Source organism: Canis aureus, chromosome 20 (genome assembly GCF_053574225.1).
Source record: "Canis aureus isolate CA01 chromosome 20, VMU_Caureus_v.1.0, whole genome shotgun sequence".
NCBI lineage: Eukaryota > Metazoa > Chordata > Mammalia > Carnivora > Canidae > Canis > Canis aureus.
This window is the reverse complement of record NC_135630.1, coordinates 29,707,828-29,730,300: the sequence shown is the minus strand read 5'-3', so window position 1 is coordinate 29,730,300 and position 22,473 is coordinate 29,707,828. Positions and strand designations below refer to the sequence as shown.

Sequence of the window (22,473 nt, the reverse complement as noted above, 5' to 3'; positions counted from 1 at the left end):
TCAAGGGATGTGGATATAGATAAAAGTACAAAAAAAGGTAAGGAAGTACAAAAAAAAAAGGTAAGGAAGTAACAAGAAAAAGGTAAGGAAGTACAAAAAAGTTCTTGGCACTGAAGTAGTAGTGCTCTACCTTTCATTTATTCTCAATAAGTAAGAAAATGTGCTTTGTTTTGATTGCAGCGTTAACAGTAAAAATGAACTGGCACAAAGGTGAGTGTAGTCCATGAAAAAAGCTGCCCAAGCAGGGTCATGGAAAAGTCACAAAAGGAAGGCAACATAGACTCTCAAGAGCACACTGCTACACAGAGGTACCGCTATCATCTCAGAGCACAGCAGGGAGTGAGTCTGGCTTTAAGGAATGGCCCCAATGCTTTCATTTCTGACCATGTATTAAGTATGTACTAATTACATTTATCAAATATTCAGTGTAAGGCTTTATGTGATGGGTCTTTGCAAATGCACAATGCTGGGCCACTGACAATGGTGGAAATAAGTCACCTCCCTTCCACCAAGAAGCTACTCATCACTTTACATGCCTGTTATGGAGACCACTATGATTCTTGACCCTAAAAAAGCTTTTTTAATAAAAAATGGGTAACATGAAAATCAAGATGCTTCTCAGGGAATTAATTATCTATGAGTTTCTGGGGTACTAATAAAGGAAGGAACTTCCATATCAATTTCTAAATATTCAACAGGACTCGAAAGTCACAAAGTGTTTGTTAAAGGCCATTATTTTAGTAACTAAAAGTGGGCTGGGCCTTTTCTGGTTAAGAAAGCACACGCACACTTGTTTTCACTCTAGCTGCTGACAATTCAAGCTCATGCACAGAGCATGCTTCCTTGGGGATACCTCCCGGATACACTCTGGTAGGGCCAGGACTACAGGGGCATCCTGTTGCCTTCAATGCTGAACTTGACAGCACGATGCACTTTGCTGAGTCGTTTCTGTTCTGCAAATCGCCTCTTATGCTTTTCCAATCGGCTTAGGCCCTTTTTAAGAATACCAGGCTAGAAAGAGTAGTTTGAATGGAGAATAAAAAAAGATTACTGAAGAGCAATGAAGATCACGGAGTAGTATTTACAATGATGACAGAGGAAGTGTCTACCCTAAATATTTCACAACAGAATTACTTAAAACAGTTGAAGAGAAAGGGAAGGGTAGATTGCAGAAGTAGGGAGGTCTGTTTCTCACAGTTCTAAAAAATGACTGCATAAGAACACTTTAGGCTTTATGATTCAGTTGAAATAATGGGGTAAGAAGAAACTTCCTGGCTTGATAAGGTTACTTAAGTCTGAAGTGAAGCTCATAAGCAAGGAATGATCAGGCTAGCTAAAGAGACCAGAAAACAGCTCTCTTTAAATCAGATAAACCTCAGGAGCTGTTAAGAGGTATTATACACGAAGTAAAAGACAAAATAGTAATTTGCACTTGAGATCTACCTTGCTATCTCCCTGCTTGCTTACCCTGGATGACTCCATTTCCACGTTCCATTTAGGTCTGACAACGTAGTCCTTGTTTGAGGGCATGGGGACCCTTGCACGGGCACAGAATCCAGGATCTCCAGGTCTGAGAGCCCTGAGAATGGAAAGAAGAACATGCTATTATGTAGTCAACCATAGTTGTGTGCAGCTGATTCAGCTGCACAGGTGTTTCAAACTTCCTCTGTCTCCCAGGTCACACAATCTGGCCCCCTGCTATCTTAGCTGATCTCGCTATCACTCACATTACTCTAAAAGTTCTTCACCTTCCCTCCCAAAGCCAACTTCCTGTGCATATTCAGGATTCCTTTTAGTCTCTCCTCAGCTTCAGACATAATCAAGCCCCTTTCCTTTCCAAGACTGGAAAGCATGCAACAAGCAAAATTATCCTACAAGAACTAGGATATTGATGTTGATAAAAGTCCATCAATTTTTATTTACATTTCCCCAGTTTTACTTACATCCATTTGTGTGCCTGTGTTTCTTAGTTCTATGCAATTTTATCACACGTGCAGGTTTGTGTACTCCCCACAAGGGTCCATCCTACTGTCCTTTTATCAAAACATAGCCACCCTCCTACCCCATCTGCCCAGCTCCTAATCCCTGATGACCACAAATCTATTTTGTTATTTTAGTATTTAAAGAATGTTCTATAAATGAAATACACTATGTAATCTTTAGGTACTGGCTTTGTCCACTAAACATAATGCCCTTAAGGATCCATCCAAGTTGTTAGTTACATCTATCAATATTTTGTTCATTTAATTGCTGAGTTGTCTTCTATTGTATATATGTACCACAGTTTGTTTAACCATTCACCTGCTGAAGGACACCTGGGTTGTTGTCCCAGTTCTGGACTATCATGAATAAAGCTATATGCTCACATACAGGTTTTTGCACAAACATAAGTGTTCATTTCTCTGGGGAAAAAACCCAGGAGTGCAAGTGAAGGGTCATATGGTGGTTGCAGGTTTAACTTTATATGCAACTGCCAAACTGTTTTCCACAGTATAGCTGTATCATTTTACAGATAGCAATGTATGAGCGAGCTAGTTTCTCAACATCCTTGCCAGCATTTGATGGTGTGATCTGAGACCAAATTAAGACTGGCAACCTTCAAAAGTAAAGTCTATCTGTAAATGTCTGGGCATTCAAATCACTCAACCTTTAGGTAACTATTCACCCTAGTGGTAAATGGAGAGTGGGTATATGTGTGTCTGTGTCCGGGGAGGTTGGGGTGGAAGAGAAGGATAAAAAGGTTCTACATCATTTCTATTCCTTTGTATGGAGTGGAATTGTTTTCTTTTCCTTTTTTAAAAAGAGAGCGTGGGAAGAAGGGGAGAAGGAGAGAGGGAATCTTAAGCAGGCTCCACACCTAGAGTGGAACCCAATCTCACAACCCCGAGATCATGATCTGAGCCAAAATCAAGAGTCAGACCCTGAAATAACTGAGCCACCCAGGTGCCCTGAGTTTAATCTATTCTTAACATGAAGCTTCCATAAGCTTCAAATACATGAATAAATTAAGTGGCTTGCGAAAGAAAATTCTCCTACCTTATTCTCCCCTGAAGCTGCCACCTGCCCCATCATCAAACCTATCCATAAACCCACAACATTGGTACCTTCTAACCCCTCTCCTTCTCTCCCTTTGCAGTCTGCCCACACTCACTGCACAAAGCCCTCTGCAGCCTTGGCCACAGCCCAGGCTCTTTGCCACAGCCCCTCTCCAGCCTGGCCTCATTCTCTCTAGGGTCTCCTATGTGCAGGACAGCACACACTCACCTGCACTGGCCACACCCCTTCTCAGAGTAGTGCGGATTATTTCCTACTCTCTATACTTTGTGGATTCCGTATCTTTTCTGTGGAAATAACTGTCAAATCTATTATGTCTCTAGGCCCAGTGTCCAAGTTTTAGACCCACGATATTCACAGAAATATCTCATTTACTATGGTCCAAACAGAACGCACCTACGTTCTCAAAATCTACTCTTCCTCTCCACTTGAGCAAATGGTAACACCATTAAGTCTCAGTAACTTGGGGCAAAATTCTGGTTGGTCAACGTTAGCCAAACTCCTCGCCCAGAGAGTCACCAACTCTTGGTAATTTGCTCCACTAAGTCTTCTAGCCTTCTGCTGCCCCATCACCACCTCAAGTTTCACTGCTTTCAGCTCCTCTGTACTCTAACCCACCCTACACCACGATGACACCAGCACCAGTGCTCCAAATCAAATCTGACAACTTCTAGTCTACGTGGAATCAAAGAGGAGTGACAATTCCTTGTCTTGATCTAAAGCCCTTCAAAATTCGGCCCACATCTCCACTCCTGAACTCATCTCCTACCTCCTCACATACCATACTACTGCTCAACTGCTTCAGTCTACTTGCCATTCCTAAAGTGGGTCTTGCATGATAACCCACGTCTTTACTTAAGCTCTCACCTTCATTTATAAACTCTCTACAGACATTTTATGAGCATGGACTATTTTTTAATTCAATTTTGTATTCCCGGGGCTTAATAGAGTCTAGCACATATCAAGCAGTAAAAAATCTTCACAGAATGAACTATTTCTCAATCTTATATCCTTATACCACTGTATTTGTGGATATTCAATAAATCTTAAACTGAAAATCATCCCCCACTAATGTGAACTTTCTTTTTTTTTTTAATTTTATTTATTTATTCATGAGAGAGAATAGAGAGAGGGGCAGAGAGACAGGCAGAGAAGCAGGCTCCCTATGAAGAGCCTGATGCGTGACTCGATCCCAGGACCCAAGGATCATGAACTGAGCCGAAGCCAGATGTTCAACCACTGAGTCACCCAGGTGCCCCGTGAACATTGTTTCATTTGCAACTTTTCTTAAAACAGCAAGCAGAAGAGTCTCTATATCAAGCTTAAGAAAAAATAAATTTTTAAGTCTTACTTCTCTTCCCCTGTCAGCACCTTTTCCAGGTCTCTTCGGGGTGTCTGACCACCAGTGCTGTGAAAAAAGATGCCAGGAATATTAGAACCTTATAACTAAGAAAAAAACCAGCAAAGCAAAACATCAAACTCAGACCATAATTAGGTCCTTTATACTGGATCTGGAAAAATTACTCCAAATATTGTAAAAGTACTTCTTTTAATGATTACTTGCACACCAGATTTCATCATGGGTGAGCAGTAACTGCCACTTTTGTAATTTATAATCCTGTCATCCTGGATGCAACTGTATTCAGTTTGCTGATACAAACTGAACCAGTAGCCATTTTTTTTTCCTCCTAAGAAAGTGAAAATGGGCCTGCAACTGGTTGAAACAACATTAAGCAACCTCTGAAACTGTGGCACGGGCCACATTCCACCAGATAGAACCAAACAAGGAGGGAGTGTGGGCCTTATTATAGTACCACATTTAAACTAAAAGGGTATGAACTACACAGACATATCAAGTTGAAAGAAAAAATAAAAATCCTATCACCCTGTAGGATTCTTAATGACCTTATTTACAAAACAAATGAGTTATGTGAACAGTATTTACTCTTCATACCTATTCATTCTCCGTCGTTGAGGCATTTGTTCTAGATCTCTTTGCTCTCTTTCCTCTCTTGTCATACCTTTGTAGTTTGAGGTAAGACCAAATATAGGCCGTGACCATTCATCTGTAACAAGGAAAAATCATTTCGTTAGACTAGAAAGTAGCATTTTTGCTACCATTCCCTGAAATAATCACACCCTAGTGTGTGAGTCCTGCCTAATATTCCAGGCATTTAGAATATTCTTTCCCTAAATATACCATTATTTTAGGACCATTTGAGGATACACACAGCATGTAATACCAGTATTATAATCTGCTTCAGGGGATTCAGAAAATTCAGTGTCAAAAAGTCATTTAAGCTTATAGCCACCACAGAGATTTAAAGAAAGTAATATCTGACTCACTTTTTGATAGTCATCAATTAGCTGTGCTGACATTTCATTGACGGCCTAATTTGTAAATTTACTCTACTGAAAATAGAAAATCTCAAAATTCTGGGCAGCCCGGGTGGCTCAGTGGTTTAGCGCTGCCTTCGGCCCAGGACGTGGTCCTGGAGACCCGGGATCAAGTCCCACATCAGGCTCCCTGCATGGAGCCTGCTTCTCCCTCTGCCTGTGTCTCTGCCTCTCTCACTGTCTCTCATGAATAAATAAATAAAATTTAAAAAAAAAAAAAAAAAAAAGAAAATCTCAAAATTCTTATACCTTCCTATTCTAACCAAAAATAAGCTCCCTTATTACTTGCCAAATGGTCTAAATCTTCAAAAATTGCACTTTTAACAGTGCAGCGCCGAGTCTAGATTTCACTAAGTCTAAGAAAGCTGCTACAGTGACATGATGATGAACCAGAGTACTACATGCCCACCGTTTAGCCAGTAAAAGTCCACAGGTGCCAAGTGATGTTTTTGTTCTCAAACACAACATAGCTTACTGCCGCATTTAATATATCATCAAAACAATCAAGAACTTTCACGGAGTATAGAAAAGCAGGGAGTCTTAGAGGGCATTAGAAGTTTGGGACACCTGGGTGACTCAGCGGTTGAGCATCTGCTCAAGGTGTGATCCCAGTCCAGGGATCGAGTCCCACATCAAGCTCCCTGTGAGGAGCCTGCTTCTCCCGCTGTGTCTTCTCTGCCTCTCTCTGTGTCTCTCATGAATAAATAAATAAATAAAATCTTTAAAAAAAAAAAAAGGGCATTAGAGGTTTATCATATACTAGCATACCACAGATTATTAACAAAATTAAAAATGTAGTTTATAAAAAAATTCTCTAAAAAGTTTCGATAATCTCAAAAATTCAGTGCAAAAATAATTACTGTATTCACATATAGGAGTATTTTTTTTAATATACCCTTAAAGTCTTAAAAAAATTCCTTTGCAACATGGAGCACAGGAAGAATTAAGGATAACAACAAAAACACACATGGTTTATATTCTTAAAACCGAAGGATTTCATAAGTGATATGGTAACTGATTAGATGAATTCCAGTTAAGACTCCTGGATTTCTGTTATCATTAAATAAGAACATGCAAAAGGCTCTGGAGACCATTGTAAAAGTAGCAAGAGCACTAGTGGCTAACATTTCTTGAGGTCTTACTACATGCTTTACATATATCCTCTCATTTAACTTTTATAACTCAAAGTGAACATATCAATTGTTTTACAGAGGAGGAAACCAAGGCTTAGAGCTTAAATCACTTGCCTAAAGATATGCAATAAAGTAGGTGGTGAATACAGGATTTGAACCCAGGTATGATTGACTCTAGGGCCTGTATGCTAACCCTCTTCTCTATACATGCACTTGATCCAGGATTAGAAAACTTTTCATTTGCTCTCCTTAATATTAATAGCATACTTAAACATGCTGAGAAACATTTTAAGTCTAAGCTAAAAAAGCTAGTACCCACAAGAAATTAACCAAAAAAATTTCTAGTCTACTTCATGAACTCATTTTAAATGAATATTGGTAAAAATATAGTTTGCTTTTGTACATACATGTCTTTCTGATATACACAAACACAACAAACAAAAAGCAAAATGTACATACTGATTAATTTCCCTGCCATATCCTTGTTGGACCTTGATTCCTTGGGGTGTTTATAGAGATACATCACTGCTCGTCCAATCCCACTATGCTTCAGGGTCTCCTGGCTCACACTAGGTAGCTGGGAAATACAAACACATACATACACATTAATCACTCAAAAGCTGGGAGTCCTGCCAATCTATCCTAGAAGACCTCCAACACCTGTTTTTTTTTTTATAATGGAGTAACAAAAATCCCATTTTCAGGATCTGCAGGATCTTGAACACAAAGACACTGTGTTCACGTGAGTTGAGAGTTCAGTATTACACGGACTCAAAGCAGAACTAATGTGATAAAGTGTAAACTAACCATACTCAGAGGTCACCAGTTTAATACAAATATCAGTACAGGTCTCTGAATCAAATAGATCTGAGTCTGAACCCAAGCACAGCCATCTGCTAGTTATGTGACCTTGGACAAGTCATTTAACTTCTCTGAGTCTTAATTTCCTCATCTGTAGAATGAAAACAATACACCTACCTTGCAGGTCTGTTGTGAGGAATTAAATGAATCAATATATATATGAACACGGAGCACATAGGAAGGAATTCCTTGGGAATTCCTTCAGAAGTTAAGTAGCCTGCCCAAGGTGTCACAGCCATATAAAGGTGGCCCAGCTCAAGATTCACATGCAAGTTTATATCCGAATTTGGTGCCTTTTCTACTCCAAGTGCGTCCCTAGAACATGGCCACTACCTCCTCTCAGATAATAGCAACTCCAAAATCATTTTCCTTCAATACTATAGTTACATGAAATTTTATAAGGCCTTCCTTTTTATGCTCATTTTATTTGGTATGTTTCTAGTGAAACCCCTTCCTCTGGCAAAATATGGCAGAGTGTATAAGCACATAGTGACATGTAGTCACAGAGGCTGTGACTATACAAACCACATCAGATTATTAATGAAAAACATACAGATTATCTGCCTCTAACCTCTTGCAGAATCTTCAACAGCTCCTCTCGAATCTTTAGTGCTGGCAAACTCCTATCTGGTAGAGGGGAAAGCCATTCTTTGATGGCAGACATCACACCACTGTCGATAAATGTTTCTTTAAGGTCCTGCCTGCAGTTAATTAAAAAAAAAAAAGTCAAGTCTATGAACTTTGGTTCTATCATAGCTTCCTTTGAATTTTCTTATATATTTAGTAGTATTTCCATAAACTGCTTTTAAAGTTATTTGTATATATTATTTACTGAGCACCTATTCACATCTCAAAAGCAGTATGAAATTTAGTTCTTTTTTAAAAAGATTTTTATTTATTTATTCATGAGAGACACACAGAGAGAGGCAGAGACACAGGCAGACAGACCCCGGGATCATGACCTGAGCCAAAGGTTCAACCACTGAGCCAGTCAGGTGCCCTAGTTCCTACTTAAAAAAAAAAAAAAAGAAAAAAAAAGATTTGATGGGCAAAGATCATTTGTTAAAAACTTGAATCATACTAGATAGGTTAATACTGATATGAATGATAGGCAGTAAGAATAAAGAGCTCCAATTATTGCAACTAAAAAAAATAATGTTTAATCTATCAATAATCTATCAATCTCCAATAGAGATTCTCAAACCGGTTTAGGTGAGAGAACCCAGAACTGTGCTATTCTTTGCACGATACCAAGGAGAATAGTATTCTTCTAGCAGAAAAACACATTCCAATGAAATGCTATTTAAATTCAATTTTATGTACAGAATCAATTATATTAACAGAAAACATGACAATATTATACATACGAAATCTCCATTTTCTAGTCAAAATTCTAGACCATGCTGTTGGCTCACTGATGTACTAATACATTTCTTCAGCCATCCAAAGTACGATATGGTTAGGTTTAAGGAGAAATCAAAGTTGCTCAGGAGTAGGAGTAAACCAATGAAAAAGCCTACTATCAATGTCTATCAAAAAAAGATAGGATTGGTGATATACTTCATAATATAACTGGTCATATAAGCCTCCTACAATACATGCTTCAAGTAGTCCCCCCAGAATTTGCTCTGTGCTCAATCACACTGGGAAGAGATGCAATTTTACCAGACTCAAAATAAGAGTCTAATAAGAACAAAAGTAATGGTTTATATGCTTTTCTTTCCTTAGTGTCAGTTTGCTATTTGTTCTGTTTGTATCACACTTCAAGGTTTAAGAAAAATTTGTGAGGGGGCACCTGGATGGCTCCATCAGTTAAGCATCTGACTCTTGATTTCAGCTCAGGTCATGAGATCAAGCCCTGCATCTTGCGCTCCAAGCTAGACATGGGGCTTGCTTAAGATTCTCTTTCTCCCTCTGCCCCTCACCTACCTCTTAAAATTTTTTAAATTTAATTTTTAAAAAAATGTGTGAGGAAGTAACACAATATAGAAAATTCTTTCCATTATTATTATTCTTGTGAATTGATAGATGGCAGTCATTAAGTAACATCTCTAGAACACAAGTACATAGTTCGAATATATTCCATTAAAAGAAAAAAATTTTACAAGGAAATCAAATACTTACTTTTTAAGGTGCATAACCACAGTAGGTAATAATGTTAATTTTTTCAGTGCTGGCTTTTTTTGATTGTTCAACTGTCTGTCTTCCTATCCAGGAAAAAAATGTTTTTTAAAAAAGCAATATTTATTGTTAATAATGAACTGTAACCACTATAATTCTAAACTTTAAAATAAAACTGAGTAACATTTTTTCTAAAAGAAAGGAAAACTAAAAAATAAAACTTTTATAGAATGCCAAATTCTAGGTCTGTGTTAATCATACCTACAAAACTATCAGATTAGCCTAAATAATTACAAATTTAGAAGAATAATGTTATTGTTATTAAAGAAGTTTCAGTATTTACTTGGGTGCTTTTTCCGAATTATAAAAATTCTACCAAGAGAAAACAAAATAATAAACTCCTATCATGTACATTTCCACAGTTAAATGACCATGTCCAGTCTTACTTTAGCTATATACAGATACTTTTCTCTTCCCTTCCTTTAAAAGGCCACACAACCAATTAAATGAGGAAAAAAAGAAGACAACAGCAGTGACCTGTCTCACCTCAGCAGCCTCATTCATCTTGACAATCATGGCACTCACAACGTCGTCAGCATCACTAATAAAAGTTCCACCATCACGGTTACGCCTGCGCTTGCCACTCATGCTTTTTTTCCGCTGCAACATCATCTCAAAATCCGACAGGAAGTCCATACTAAGCAGCAACACAAAAGTCAAGTGAAATATAAATTCCTTTTTAAATATATATTTCCTTTTGTCACAGTAAAGATCCACCAACTTTCTTAATTCTAACTCCATGAAATGCTACTTTCTTCTCAAGTGCAAAACTTACAAATTGGCACCTTTCAAGATATCAGACTTTTCTGAACACAGATTGCAACTATCTCAACAAAAGTATGTGAAATTCAATCAAGTAATATTTTGTAGTTATAGTTCCATTTTGGTGTAGACACCAAAAAACCGTACAAATTAAGACAGCTGAGTGCAGGGCAAATGAAAGAAAAATAGTAAGAGTAAATATATTTCAGACAGCACTGTATACAGAAAAGTCAAAGAGAGAAAAATGGAACAGATTCTTTCTTATACTTAGTAAGGAACCAAAATAAGAAAAAAAAAACTAAGTTCAGTAGTCTTTACCTTCATTTTTAAAGTTTTAACAAATTCCTTTTTTGATTTTTAAAAATTTTTAAATTTAAGTTTCATTAACATATAGTGTATTAGTTTCAGAAGTAGAGTACAGCGCTCATCTCTCTTACATAACACCCAGTGCTCATTGTATTACATGCCCTCCTCAATGCCCATCACACAGTGACCCTATCCTCTTAGTCCCTCCCCTCCAGCAACACTTAGTTTTTAACAAATTCCTTTAAAAAAAAAAAAAAAAAACAAACTTACTGTTTTCCTCTCTTTATATTATCATCAGAATCTGAATCTTCTGCTTCTTTTACTTGGGTTTCACTTTTTTCTTCTTCTAAATCTTCTTGGTTAAAACCCTACAGGTCAGGTAAATTTGCCAGGGTTATCGCAATCTCCTTACAGATTTTCTTCAGTATTAACTGCTCTTAATTTTTTTCTTTTTGCATTTTTAAAGTAATACATTCACAAAGAACAAAAATTAAATGAGTATCAGGTATATAGCAAAAAAGTTCCCTTCTACCCTAGCTGCTAGTGTTACTAGTTTTCTTATGTCTCCTTCCAGAAATAGTCTACATTTACACACATACTTCTACACAGATATATTTATTATCCCCTTTTATTATACAAATGGCAGCATACTCTACACTGGGTACAGTATATACTGGTCTGCACTTTTCACATTTAACAATGGAATACGAAGAGCAATTCATATGGGCATATTATATCCTCATTCTAAGACTTTAGACTTTCTCACCCTGACTTCAATCATAATTTGTTTACACATTTTGCTATTGGCATTTAGGTATATGTATTTGAAATTCTGGAAAATACTTACCAAATTTCCCATAGAGGCTATACTAATTAACTCTCTTTCCAGCAAAGCGTTAAGTGGACCTGTTTCTCCAGGTCCTCACTACTACAGGTTATCGAACATTGATATTTACCAATCTCGCGATTGAAAACTAAAAGGCGTCTTTCTTTGTATTCTCTTATGAGTAAGGATGGGCATTCTGTTCATGTTTAAAGGCCATTTTTAATTATTTCTCTGTGGAACTCCTAATATCCCATGTCCATTTTCCTGTTGGATCTTTGTCTTAATGTTATGGAAAGTCTCTTTATAACTTAGGAAAATTAGCCTTTGGTCAGTCATGGGGACTGCACAGTCTTCACATTTGTACAGTTTCATTTTGTTTAAGGTAACGTTTTCCAAGCATAATTTTTTTATTTTTACGTAATTGAAACGGTCAGTCTTTTCTTTACAGCTTCCTTTATGTTGTTAGGAAGATCTTCCCAATAGTTCACCTACTTATGTAATTTTTTTCATTGAACTAAATCCATAATCAAGTTGATGTTAAACTAGAGAAACACCTCTTATTCTTATAAAAATGCTGCTTAAAAAAAAATGCTGCTTAACTGGGTATGAGCTCCACGAGGGCAATGTCCAAATAATCTCTGGTATATACGCTCCCAAATATTTATTGAATGAATTATTCCTATTTTCCTTAGGTTCACTTTGTTGTTTTTCTACCATCTTGAATCAGATTCTAAATTCATCTAGTTTCGCTCTCTCTTTAGTAATTAAAGTTCTGATTTCTTTTTCTTCTTTTTTTCTTTAAAGATTTTATTTATCCATCCACTAGAGACAGTGAGAGAGAGAGGCGCAGAGACACAGGCAGGAGAAGCAGGCTCCAGGCTCCATGCAGGGAGCCTGACATGGGACTCGATCCTGATCCCCCCCCCCCCCCCCCCCCCCCCCCCCCCCCGCCTCCAGGATCACGCCCTAGGCTAAAGGCGGCACTAAACGGGCTGCCCTGATTTCTTTTTCAATGCAAGAACTGTCTGACAAGGGAAGTCTGGTGAGGATGTTTTGTTTGTTGATTTTGTAATGAATTTCTAATTTCCCTGCTCTGCATTCAAAAAATGTCTGCACTTTATAATTTTTGAAAAAGCTTGGTTTAAAATTTATATGGGAACGTGAAAAAAGAAACCCAAGGCAATCTTGAGGAATAGCAAGCATAGAAGACATAAACAATCAAATATCAAGAGTTTTGTATTAATAGTGCAAGGGTAAAAAGAGACCAAAAGAACAGACATGAAACTATGGAAACAGACTGGAAATCATATACAAACACTCCATTTATGACAATGACCCTCTTTATCTCAAATGCTTTTCTGCCTCAAAGTCTCCTCTCTCATATTCATATAGCTATGCCAGTTTTTTGATTAGTGTTCACATGTGTGAACACTATCCTTTTATTTTCAACCTTTGTTTTCTTTCAGAAGAATCATGAAATGAGTGTACAGCTATTTTCTAAATTCCAATCTGACCATCTCTGCCCTTTAATTAAAGCACTTGATATATGTCAATTTGATGTAATAGGAGATACTATCAAAGCTTAAATCTGCTATCTTACCATACACTGTTTTCTAATTGTTCCCTGTTCTATGCCTCTTTTTCTCTTGCCTTCTTTTGGATTGATAACTTTTATTATTCTGTTTTCCCCTTCTACTAGGTTGGAGGCTACACATATCCATTAGTCTCTTTAGTGGTCACTTTAGAGATTACAACGCACACAGTCTACTAATGTCCTTTTTTTTTAAATTTTTTTTTTATTTTTATTTATTTATGATAATCACAGAGAGAGAGAGAGAGAGAGAGAGAGAGAGAGGCAGAGACATAGGCAGAGGGAGAAGCAGGCTCCATGCACCGGGAGCCTGATGTGGGATTCGATCCCGGGTCTCCAGGATCGCGCCCTGGGCCAAAGGCAGGCGCCAAACCGTTGCGCCACCCAGGGATCCCTACTAATGTCCTTTTAAATACATTTGCAAAGACCATGCATACTCCCAATTTGTTACTGCTGCAGTTTTTTTTGTAGTATCAATACTCATTTGGACTTTTCCACACACTTTTGTGGCTCTTCACCTTTCTAAATCCCTGATCTTCCACCTGAGATTTTCTTTAATATCTCCATCAATTGGAATACTGGTAAGATGAACTAGGAGGAAGTCTTCATTCCTGACAAGTATTTTTGCTCAATATAACAGAACACTAAAGTTTACAGTTATTGGATTCTATGGTTTCTATTAAGCAGTTAGCTGTTTATCTAATTTTTGCCTCTCTGAATGTAGTATTGTCCTCCTCTGGATACTTTTAAGATTTCCCCGTCTTCACTGGTTTCTTGCAATTATACTACGATGTATTTAGGTGCAGATTTTCTTTTAAAAAGATCTTATTTATTTAAGAGAGATGGTGAGAGAACACAAGCAGGGAGGAGAAGGAGCCCAATAGGGGTCTGGGATCATGACCCAAGCTGAAAGCAGATACTTAACCAACTGAACCACTCAGGTGCCTCACAGGTGTAGATTTCATTTTATCACTTGCATTTATCCTGCTTATACTTTGTACAACTTCTAGAAACTCTAGCTTTACATATTATTTCTTAAAAATACTGCTTTTGCTACATATATTTTTCCTCTCTCCCTTCTGAGATTCCAATTCACTGTTAAACCTTCTCATTTATAATTTATGTTTAGTTTTTACAGATTTCAATTCTTCATTCTAAATAACCCTTCTAATCTATCTTCCAGTTCACTCAGTCTAATCTGTTGTTAAAACTCATCCACCAAATTTTTAATTTGTTACTGTAATTTTACAGTTCTAGAATTTCTACTCGGTTCTCTTCCAAATCTATCTTAAATTGTTTGCTCTGGGGTGCCTGTATGGCTCAGGCCATGGTGGAACATGCATCTCTGTTGGTGGAACATGCAACTCTTGATTTCAGGGTTATGAAGTCAAGCCCTGTGCTGGGTATAGAGATTACTTAAAAGTAAAATCTTTTTTTTTTTTTTTTTTAAGATTTTATTAATTTATTCATGACAGACACAGAGGCAGAGACATAGGCAGAGAGAGAAGCAGGCTCCATGCAGGGAGACCGATATGGGACTCGATCCTGGGATTCCAGGAGAATGCCCTGGACGTGAAGGCAGATGCTCAACCACTGAGCCACCCAGGCGTCCCTTAAAAGTAAAATCTTAAAAAATATATTTTAAATTAAAAAATAGTTTCCTCTAACAAAATCTCTAATCTTTTATCTCCCTAACAGGTTTTTTGTTTTGTTTTGTTTTTTAAAGCAGTATCTAAAATTCCTGTATCTAGAGCCTTCCTCGAGGCCTATTTCTTTTTTGTTGTCACTACTGTTTCATTTTTAATGGTATCTATCATTGTGTACCACACTATGTACCTGTTAAACCATAGAAATAATCTTAGGCCTGTGAAGACGCTACCTTTATCCTAAAGGGATCTGTCTGCATATACCAGGTGCCTGAGAACATTAGCCAATGAGTTAAGAGACACTGCCCAAACTGCTGGGACTGAGGTTCTCTACATTGCTAGAAGACTCAAAGCTGGCCAAAAATCTAACAGACTAATTATATTACTTCCATGTCACCCTTAATCCAAGGACTCTTAATTCAGAGCATGAGGTTTTCATCAGGGTCTACTTACCTCAGCAGGCTCTGACCTCCACATTTTGTTTCTTGAGCTCTGAGGCTGTCAAAAATATGACCAGCCTCTCAGCCTAAATAGGCAAACATCCCAGACAAAACAGTTCTAAATGCTGAGCTTCCCTCTTTAGGGATGTCTTTTGCTGGGTTTCGGCTTAGTAATTCTTTGCTACCTTGTTCCCCTTCTGATGTGCAGATTTTTATTTTATTTTATTTTATTTTATTTTATATATTTAAATTTTTATTTATTTATGATAGTCACACACACAGAGAGAGAGAGAGAGAGAGGCAGAGACACAGGCAGAGGGAGAAGCAGGCTCCATGCACCGGGAGCCCGACATGGGATTCGATCCCGGGTCTCCAGGATCGCGCCCTGGGCCAAAGGCAGGCGCCAAACCGCTGCGCCACCCAGGGATCCCCAAGATGTGCAGATTTTTAAACATTTTATCTCACTTTTCTAGTTGCCCTTAGCAGAAGGACTGGTCCAAATTACCTAGCCAGCCATTGCTAGAAACACAAGTTCTATAAGTACGGTGAATCTTTCCCTTTAGCATTATAATGTACCTTCTGTTATCTCTTAATATGTTTCCCCCCATTAATTCAATTTTGCCTGTTATTTTCCTTTTATGCCTTTGTACACAACTTTTATTTCACTCTGAATCCTCTGTTGTAGATTTTTCTACTGAATACATTATAATTGTTTATTTCTATCTATTGGAATTACTTATTTGGAAACCACTGCCACAGAAACAAATAAAAGGCATAGTAAAGAGGGAATATCTCTCCTATACTTACTGTAAATTCTTCTTCCTCTTCATCGCCAGATTCTCCAAATATGTCTGCAATAAGATTTCTAGAAGAGAAAGAAATCATTTGCTTTCTTCTCATTTGCACAGGAACCATAAAATCTTTTTCTAATAAGGTATAATTTATATTTAGTAAAATGTGCAGATCTTAAATGTCTATTTCAGTGAATTTTTAGAAAAGTACACATTCATGTAACCATTACCCTAATCAAAATTTGATCCCCCCAGAGAGTTCAGTTGTGGCCCTGTCTAGTCAGTCCCCTACCTGAACATCCTAGAGCCAACTACCATTCTGATTTCCATCACCACAGATTAATTTTGCCTCCTCCTGAACTTTACATAAGGGGAATCAGACTTGCCCTCTTCACTTAATATTTTTGAGATTCATCCATGTCATAGCATGTAGCCACAGTTCAGAATTCCTGAATCCCGCAAAGTTATGCAATTAGGCAGGATATACTGCATTACCTCTCACCAATAAATTTTAATGTAAGTTTAAAAAACTTAAACCCCTCTCTACCACCTCATATGAACTCTTGAAAATTCATGTTATACTGTCACTTACTCTTCTTCATTTCCCGACTCACTATCGCTCCCAAATAGATCCTTCTCTTCATTTTTCTTATCAGACAACTCTTCTTTCCCTACTTCTTCTTCACTGTCAGATGCTAGAGTCTTCTCTCTTTTGCCTGATTTGTCTGATATAACATCACTGTCAGAGTCATCTGCATCAGAGACAACACGACTCTTCTTTGCTGCTGTCAAAAAAGGCGTAAAATATCATTAATCTTATTCGTTACGGTATTACTAAGAATAACAGGTGCTTTAAAGTGGCAATACTCAGCAAAAATCAAAGGGTTCCTAATAATAACTTTAAAAATAATAATAATAACTAGGGGCACCTGGCTGTTTCAGTCAGAGCATGTGACTCTTTTTTTTTTTTTTTTTTTTAGAGCATGTGATTCTTGATCTCCAGGTCATGAGGTCAAGCCCTATGTTGGGTATAGAGATTACTTAACTAAACATTTTATTAAAAAAATAATAATAACTAAACGATTCAGAGTCATCTTATAATTACATTATTGTTTAGGGAAAAGTGGCTGGAGGATGAACAAAATCACCAATATAAAAATGGGCATCAATAGCTACCTTTCCTTTGGGAGGAATAGAGAAAATAAGACTAGACTGATAATATAGAATTAGAATCCCTTCTATTTTGCAGAGTATTAGCAGAACGGAAAAGGCTTAGATATTCTCTTGTGGAATCCTCACAATCCCTGATCACCGCTGGTCAGTTTGGAATTTCTCATCTTCCTTAGTAAACTAGCTGGCACATGTGTGTTCCTCTTTTTCCTTCTCCTGTAATAACTGTCAGGTTATAACGGAATAGGTCTCCTCCACTCCCCAAAGTTTGTTTCATAAAAAAGTAATCAAGTAAAAATTACCCATAAAAATAGGGTTCCAGGTAACAAAGACTGGAATATGCCACAGAGACATGGAGTCTCTAAACATAGTCTCCCTCACAAACTTCCTCATATTTGCATATTCAACAATGTTTAACAAAAGACTGGGAACTCAGTTGCTACCTAGATGGAATTTAGTGCATGTACTGTCACACCCGCAGCTAACTCTGGATACAGTTGGGTTTTCATGTAAACATATTTCTTTGAAACACTACCCTTCCCCCACAAAAAATTAAGTCATATTATCATTGAAACTCTATTAGTTTACTATTTTGAACCAGTAAAATCTTAACAAATGCTCCTAGAACTCAAAGCAAATTTAATACTATAATCAGCCACTAAAAACAAAGTAAAACTAGTGTTCTAGTGATATTTTAGGTCAAGTTATATGAGAGAATATTGATCTAACACTTCAGAAACACAGTGCTTCAGTTACTAGTCAAGAATTAAAACTATGCATAAATAGTCCAAAATAATTCCTTACATGCTTTCTCTTCATCTTCACTATCAGAAAGCACAGCAGCTTTTCGCTTTGCTACCTTCTCCTCCTCTCCTACTTTTTCTTCATCTTCATCACTTTCAATTTTTGGCCTTTTGGGTTCTTCCTCCTCACTGTCAGAACTCTGGATCCTTTTTCTGTCTATATGGCTATCCGAATGAAAGGAGTCATTTTGCATTTCTGTATCCTCTCCCTTATTCTCCCCATCACTGTCATCATCTGACTCTGGCTTCTGTTTGTGTCTGGAGGCATCCTCAGTTTCGGAATCACTGGCAGGTCCCTTCTGAGGTTCCTCACTCTCAGAGTCACTGACTCGGGGCTTGGGAAGCTCCTCATTTTCTGAATCACTGGCCTGGTTCCTTGGGGGGTCCTCACTTTCCGAATCACTAATCCGAGGTTTGGGAAGCTCCTCATTTTCTGAGTCACTGGCTTGGTGCCTCGGGGGACCCTCACTTTCTGAGTCACTGATACGGGGTTTGGGAAGCTCCTCGTTTTCTGAGTCACTGGCTTGGTGCCTTGGCGGCGGGTCCTCACTTTCTGAGTCACTGATACGGGGCTTGGGAAGCTCCTCATTTTCAGAGTCACTGGCCTGAGTCCTCTGAGGCTCCTCACTTTCCGAGTCACTGACCCGAGGCTTAGGAAGCTCCTCACTTTCAGAATCACTAATTCGAGGTTTGGGAAGTTCCTCATTTTCAGAATCACTGGCTTGGTGCTGTTGGGGTTCCTCACTCTCAGAGTCACTGATTTGAGGTTTTAGAGCATCCTCTGTTTCAGAGTCACTGGCAGGACTTTTGGGGAGCTCTTCCACCTCTGAATCACTGGCAGGATGCTTTCTAACGTCTTCATTTTCTGAGTCACTTGCATGCCCATTAAGAAGTTCCTCATTTTCAGAGTCACTGACAGGTAGCTTCCTGGTCTCCTCACTCTCAGAGTCACTCCCATGCTGATTAGTGTCCTCATTTTCAGAATCACTTGCAGGAGGCTCTGCGTGCTCCTCAGATTCAGAGTCACTGTCCTTTTGCCTTTGAAGCTCCTCACTTTCAGAGTCACTGGCATTAAGATTTGAGGGATCATCATTCTCAGAATCTGTCACGTGGTGTCTTTTGTTGAGGCCATCTTCTCGATCACTAGGTTCATTCTGAAAAATCAAGGGTGAAAAAATTAGGGAAGTGCAAAAAAATGTTTGGTAGAATATGCACATGTCATTATAAAATTCTTGCTCTGTACCTATATGGAAACACTCCACTTTAAAGAAGACTATCTACCTGTAATATGGCTAACATGGTGTCAATTCCAAAATGGGGAAAGATAACCAGTATTCACCAAAACAAATCTGTAAAGTATACCCCCAGATTACTATATAGGAGACTTCCATCTTGAAGAGCTAGGCTTAAAAACAAAAAAGCCTACTGTTCTCACACAATTCTAGCTCCTAAATATATTTTTCAAAGAAATATAAGCAAACAGGTACCCAGTGCTTTTTAAAAGAAACATTCTTAGGTTTTATAAAGTTAAAATTATTTTAAGGAAAAGAAATATGGAACTGTAAGGCCAAATAATATACAGGGCACATTCTCTCAGGCAAATCTAAACAAACAAGGAGGAGGGTAGCTCACACATACTAAGTACCTATTAAAAGCCCAATGTCCTGTCAGGCTCTCTTCATTTACTCCTCATAACAGTACTTTTCATGACAATAAAACTGAGCCTTGGAACAGTCAGTCATACATCTAGCAACCCTGGGAAAAACGTTTAAATTTTAGGGAAAAACATGATCTAATTAACTATACTAACACAATATTAAATGAAGTAATCTGAAAACACTGAGTACACAATATATGTATATCATAGCTTTTTATTTTTCAAATGAAGAAAAAAATATATAAAATTACATATATACCAAAATACCAATCATTAGGATCTGGGCAATTTTTTTCCCATCTAGTATCTAAACTTTCAATAATGTGGTGATTAATACTCTGGTTTAAAAAGTGAAAGTATTTCTGGGACTTTTCCCCATTAAAAAATGTTCTGAGCCAAATATTCCTTTTCAGAATATATGACTGACATTACCTGAAATTACCACAGATCAATTTTCAAGGAGAAAAGAATTTTTAATCATATTTATGCCCAGCAGCATGCTATGAGATAATTGACAAGAAAATCCAGTGACAAGATAAATGGCATAAAAATGTCTTCCCAAAACCCATACTTTAACTTGTCTCCAACTCATTAAAGAAGTATGTTGTGCATGGAATATAAAACATTAGAAAAGCTTCAAAGCCAAAGTTTGAGGTTTTTTTCCCTCTATATTTTATTATCACCGTGACAGCACAATATTCCACAGAAAACAGTAACTGCTAGACATATTTATTCAAATAAAACACGTTCAGGAAACTTTCTAAAGTTATAAACTTCAAATTTCCCAAAGGCATTTTTCTTTCTTCAACACTGAGCATTCAGCAGAGCACTGGATTCTTTCTCAGTGAGCATCTTATTATTCCACTAAAACTGGCATCTATTAAATGTCAAAATGTCATATTAGGACAAGTGCTATAGAGTCTTGTCCTACAGTACAATACTTCACATAATGTTAAATGTTTACATGAAAAACTATCTTTATGTCTTTAAAGATCTTTAACTATGAATATATAAATATTTAGAATATAAGCCCTATATGAATGAAGGCAGGCATTTTAGCCTGTTTTCTTCATTGAGGTATCTTTAGAGCACAGAATGGATCTGAATACATATACATTGTTATAATAAAGGAATTAAGTAGGAATACAGTCAATCCTCGAACAACATAGAGCAGGGGACTTTAGGGGCACTGATCCCTCACACAGTTGAAAATAACTACTGACTTCCCAAAAACTTTACTGATTAGCCTACTCTTGACTGGTAGCCTTACCAATAATAAAAAGTGTCAATTAACACATATTTTGTATGTTATACATATTATATACTTACTCTTACAATAAAGTAAGCTAGAGAGAAGTGCTATTAGGAAAATCATAAGGAAAATACATTTACAGCACTGTACCATATTTATTGAAAAAATCCACATATTAAGTGAGCCTGTGCAGTTCAAACTCATTTGTTCAAAGGCCAACTATAATTTAAATGGAGGAATAATTACCTCAACAAGCTGTGTGCAAGTGCTAGGAGTCAAGGCTGAACATGTCTCAGTGCCTTATCCTAAGAAGCTGTTTTCTAATGAGCCAGCCAAATATCATAACAACAAGGTAATATGCACTATCATGAAGGTATACATGTTATTTTCAAAGCCTACAGGAAGTCATCTATATGAGACCGAGCTGTAAAAGTATGTAGGTAGCAGGTATTTGCAAATAGTTTGTGATAACAGTTTAAAAAATTAACAAGATTATTGAGGAGGGAAGGTGGAACATATAGGCACCAGCAGAGGAAACTAAAGCAGGAGGGAAAAGGGAAAATTTTAACTGGCTTTTGGAATGCTTTCCACAACATACCCGCGACATAATTCTAACAGCATGTTCATGTGGGACTCAACTTACTTTCACTGCAAAGAACAGAAACCATTGCTGGCTATCTTCAGAAAAAAGAACAATATTCCCAGAATCAAAGTGGAATGAAGGACTGAAGACTCAGGGTAGGAACAAAGGCAGCTCAGAGAGTTTAGAAAAGGGAACTCAACAACCTCTCTCCTAGAGCACTATCAATATCATGACACACTCTAACCCTGCTAAATTTCTGTGTCTAAGATCTAAATTTCAAATTCCCGGGACAGATGATCTAATTAGCCACAGCATTATTAGATGTCATGACTGAGAACTCACTGGGTTACAGCCAGAGCAGGGATGTAGCACTAGGAGCCACTGCCAGAGAGGAAGAGATACCATGAACTAGTCAGTCATCCCAAAACTTATCTGCTACACTCTACCTTGGATTTCCAGACACATAGTGTATACATTCTAAAAGAAGCAACCATGGGGCACCTGGTGGCTCAGTCAGTGAAGCGTCTACCTTCAGCTCAGGTTCATGATCCCATCGCATCAGGCTTCCTGCTCAGTAAGAAGTCTGCTTCTCACTCTCCCTCTGTGCACTCCCCCAATCCTGTTCTCTTTCAAATAAGTAAAAAAATCTTTAAAAATAAACAAAACAAGCAACCATAACAAGGATATTATATACATGGTACGGACTGTGAAACTCAGGAATTCTCATCAATTTTTGAGGAGTTTCATAAAAACTGGAAATCTATTCACTATATGTGATATGGTCAAGACAAAAAGGTGAGAAATCACTGCAGTAAGAAAGGTGCTAGTCAATAGACTCAAGTTGGAGAATGCACTTAGGCAATGACATCACAAGATTTAGGAAAAGAGTATAGTAGAAATTACATAGTTACGCTTAAAAGTTATTAAAACAATATTCAAAAATTTTAAACTGGTTTCAACAATTAGTTAAATCATAAACTTAAAGGATTAAAAACAAGTTTTTTAAAATGTCAGTATGAG

The 22,473-nt window shown here is 37.5% G+C and overlaps 1 protein-coding gene across 8 annotated transcripts in view; it reads right to left on the bottom strand.

Annotated features, from left to right (window-relative positions):
* Nucleotides 1-22,473, bottom strand: part of IWS1 (interacts with SUPT6H, CTD assembly factor 1) — a 40,356-nt gene that overhangs the window by 3,563 nt on the left and 14,320 nt on the right. For 4 of the 8 annotated variants that reach the window (XM_077861256.1, XM_077861257.1, XM_077861251.1 and 1 more), the window contains exons 3-13: nt 17,963-19,115; nt 16,581-16,773; nt 16,005-16,062; nt 10,965-11,062; nt 10,113-10,263; nt 9,570-9,652; nt 8,017-8,146; nt 7,044-7,161; nt 5,009-5,120; nt 4,406-4,462; nt 1,468-1,579 (exon numbers count right to left, since the gene is read on the bottom strand). In XM_077861256.1, coding sequence (XP_077717382.1) covers nt 1,468-1,579; nt 4,406-4,462; nt 5,009-5,120; nt 7,044-7,161; nt 8,017-8,146; nt 9,570-9,652; nt 10,113-10,263; nt 10,965-11,062; nt 16,005-16,062; nt 16,581-16,773; nt 17,963-19,115 — 2,265 coding nt within the window. Of the gene's footprint in view, nt 1-853; nt 1,012-1,467; nt 1,580-4,405; nt 4,463-5,008; nt 5,121-7,043; nt 7,162-8,016; nt 8,147-9,569; nt 9,653-10,112; nt 10,264-10,964; nt 11,063-16,004; nt 16,063-16,580; nt 16,774-17,962; nt 19,116-22,473 lie in introns of those variants that run through there. The other 4 variants (XM_077861259.1, XM_077861254.1, XM_077861253.1 and 1 more) reach the window with 3 other exon arrangements.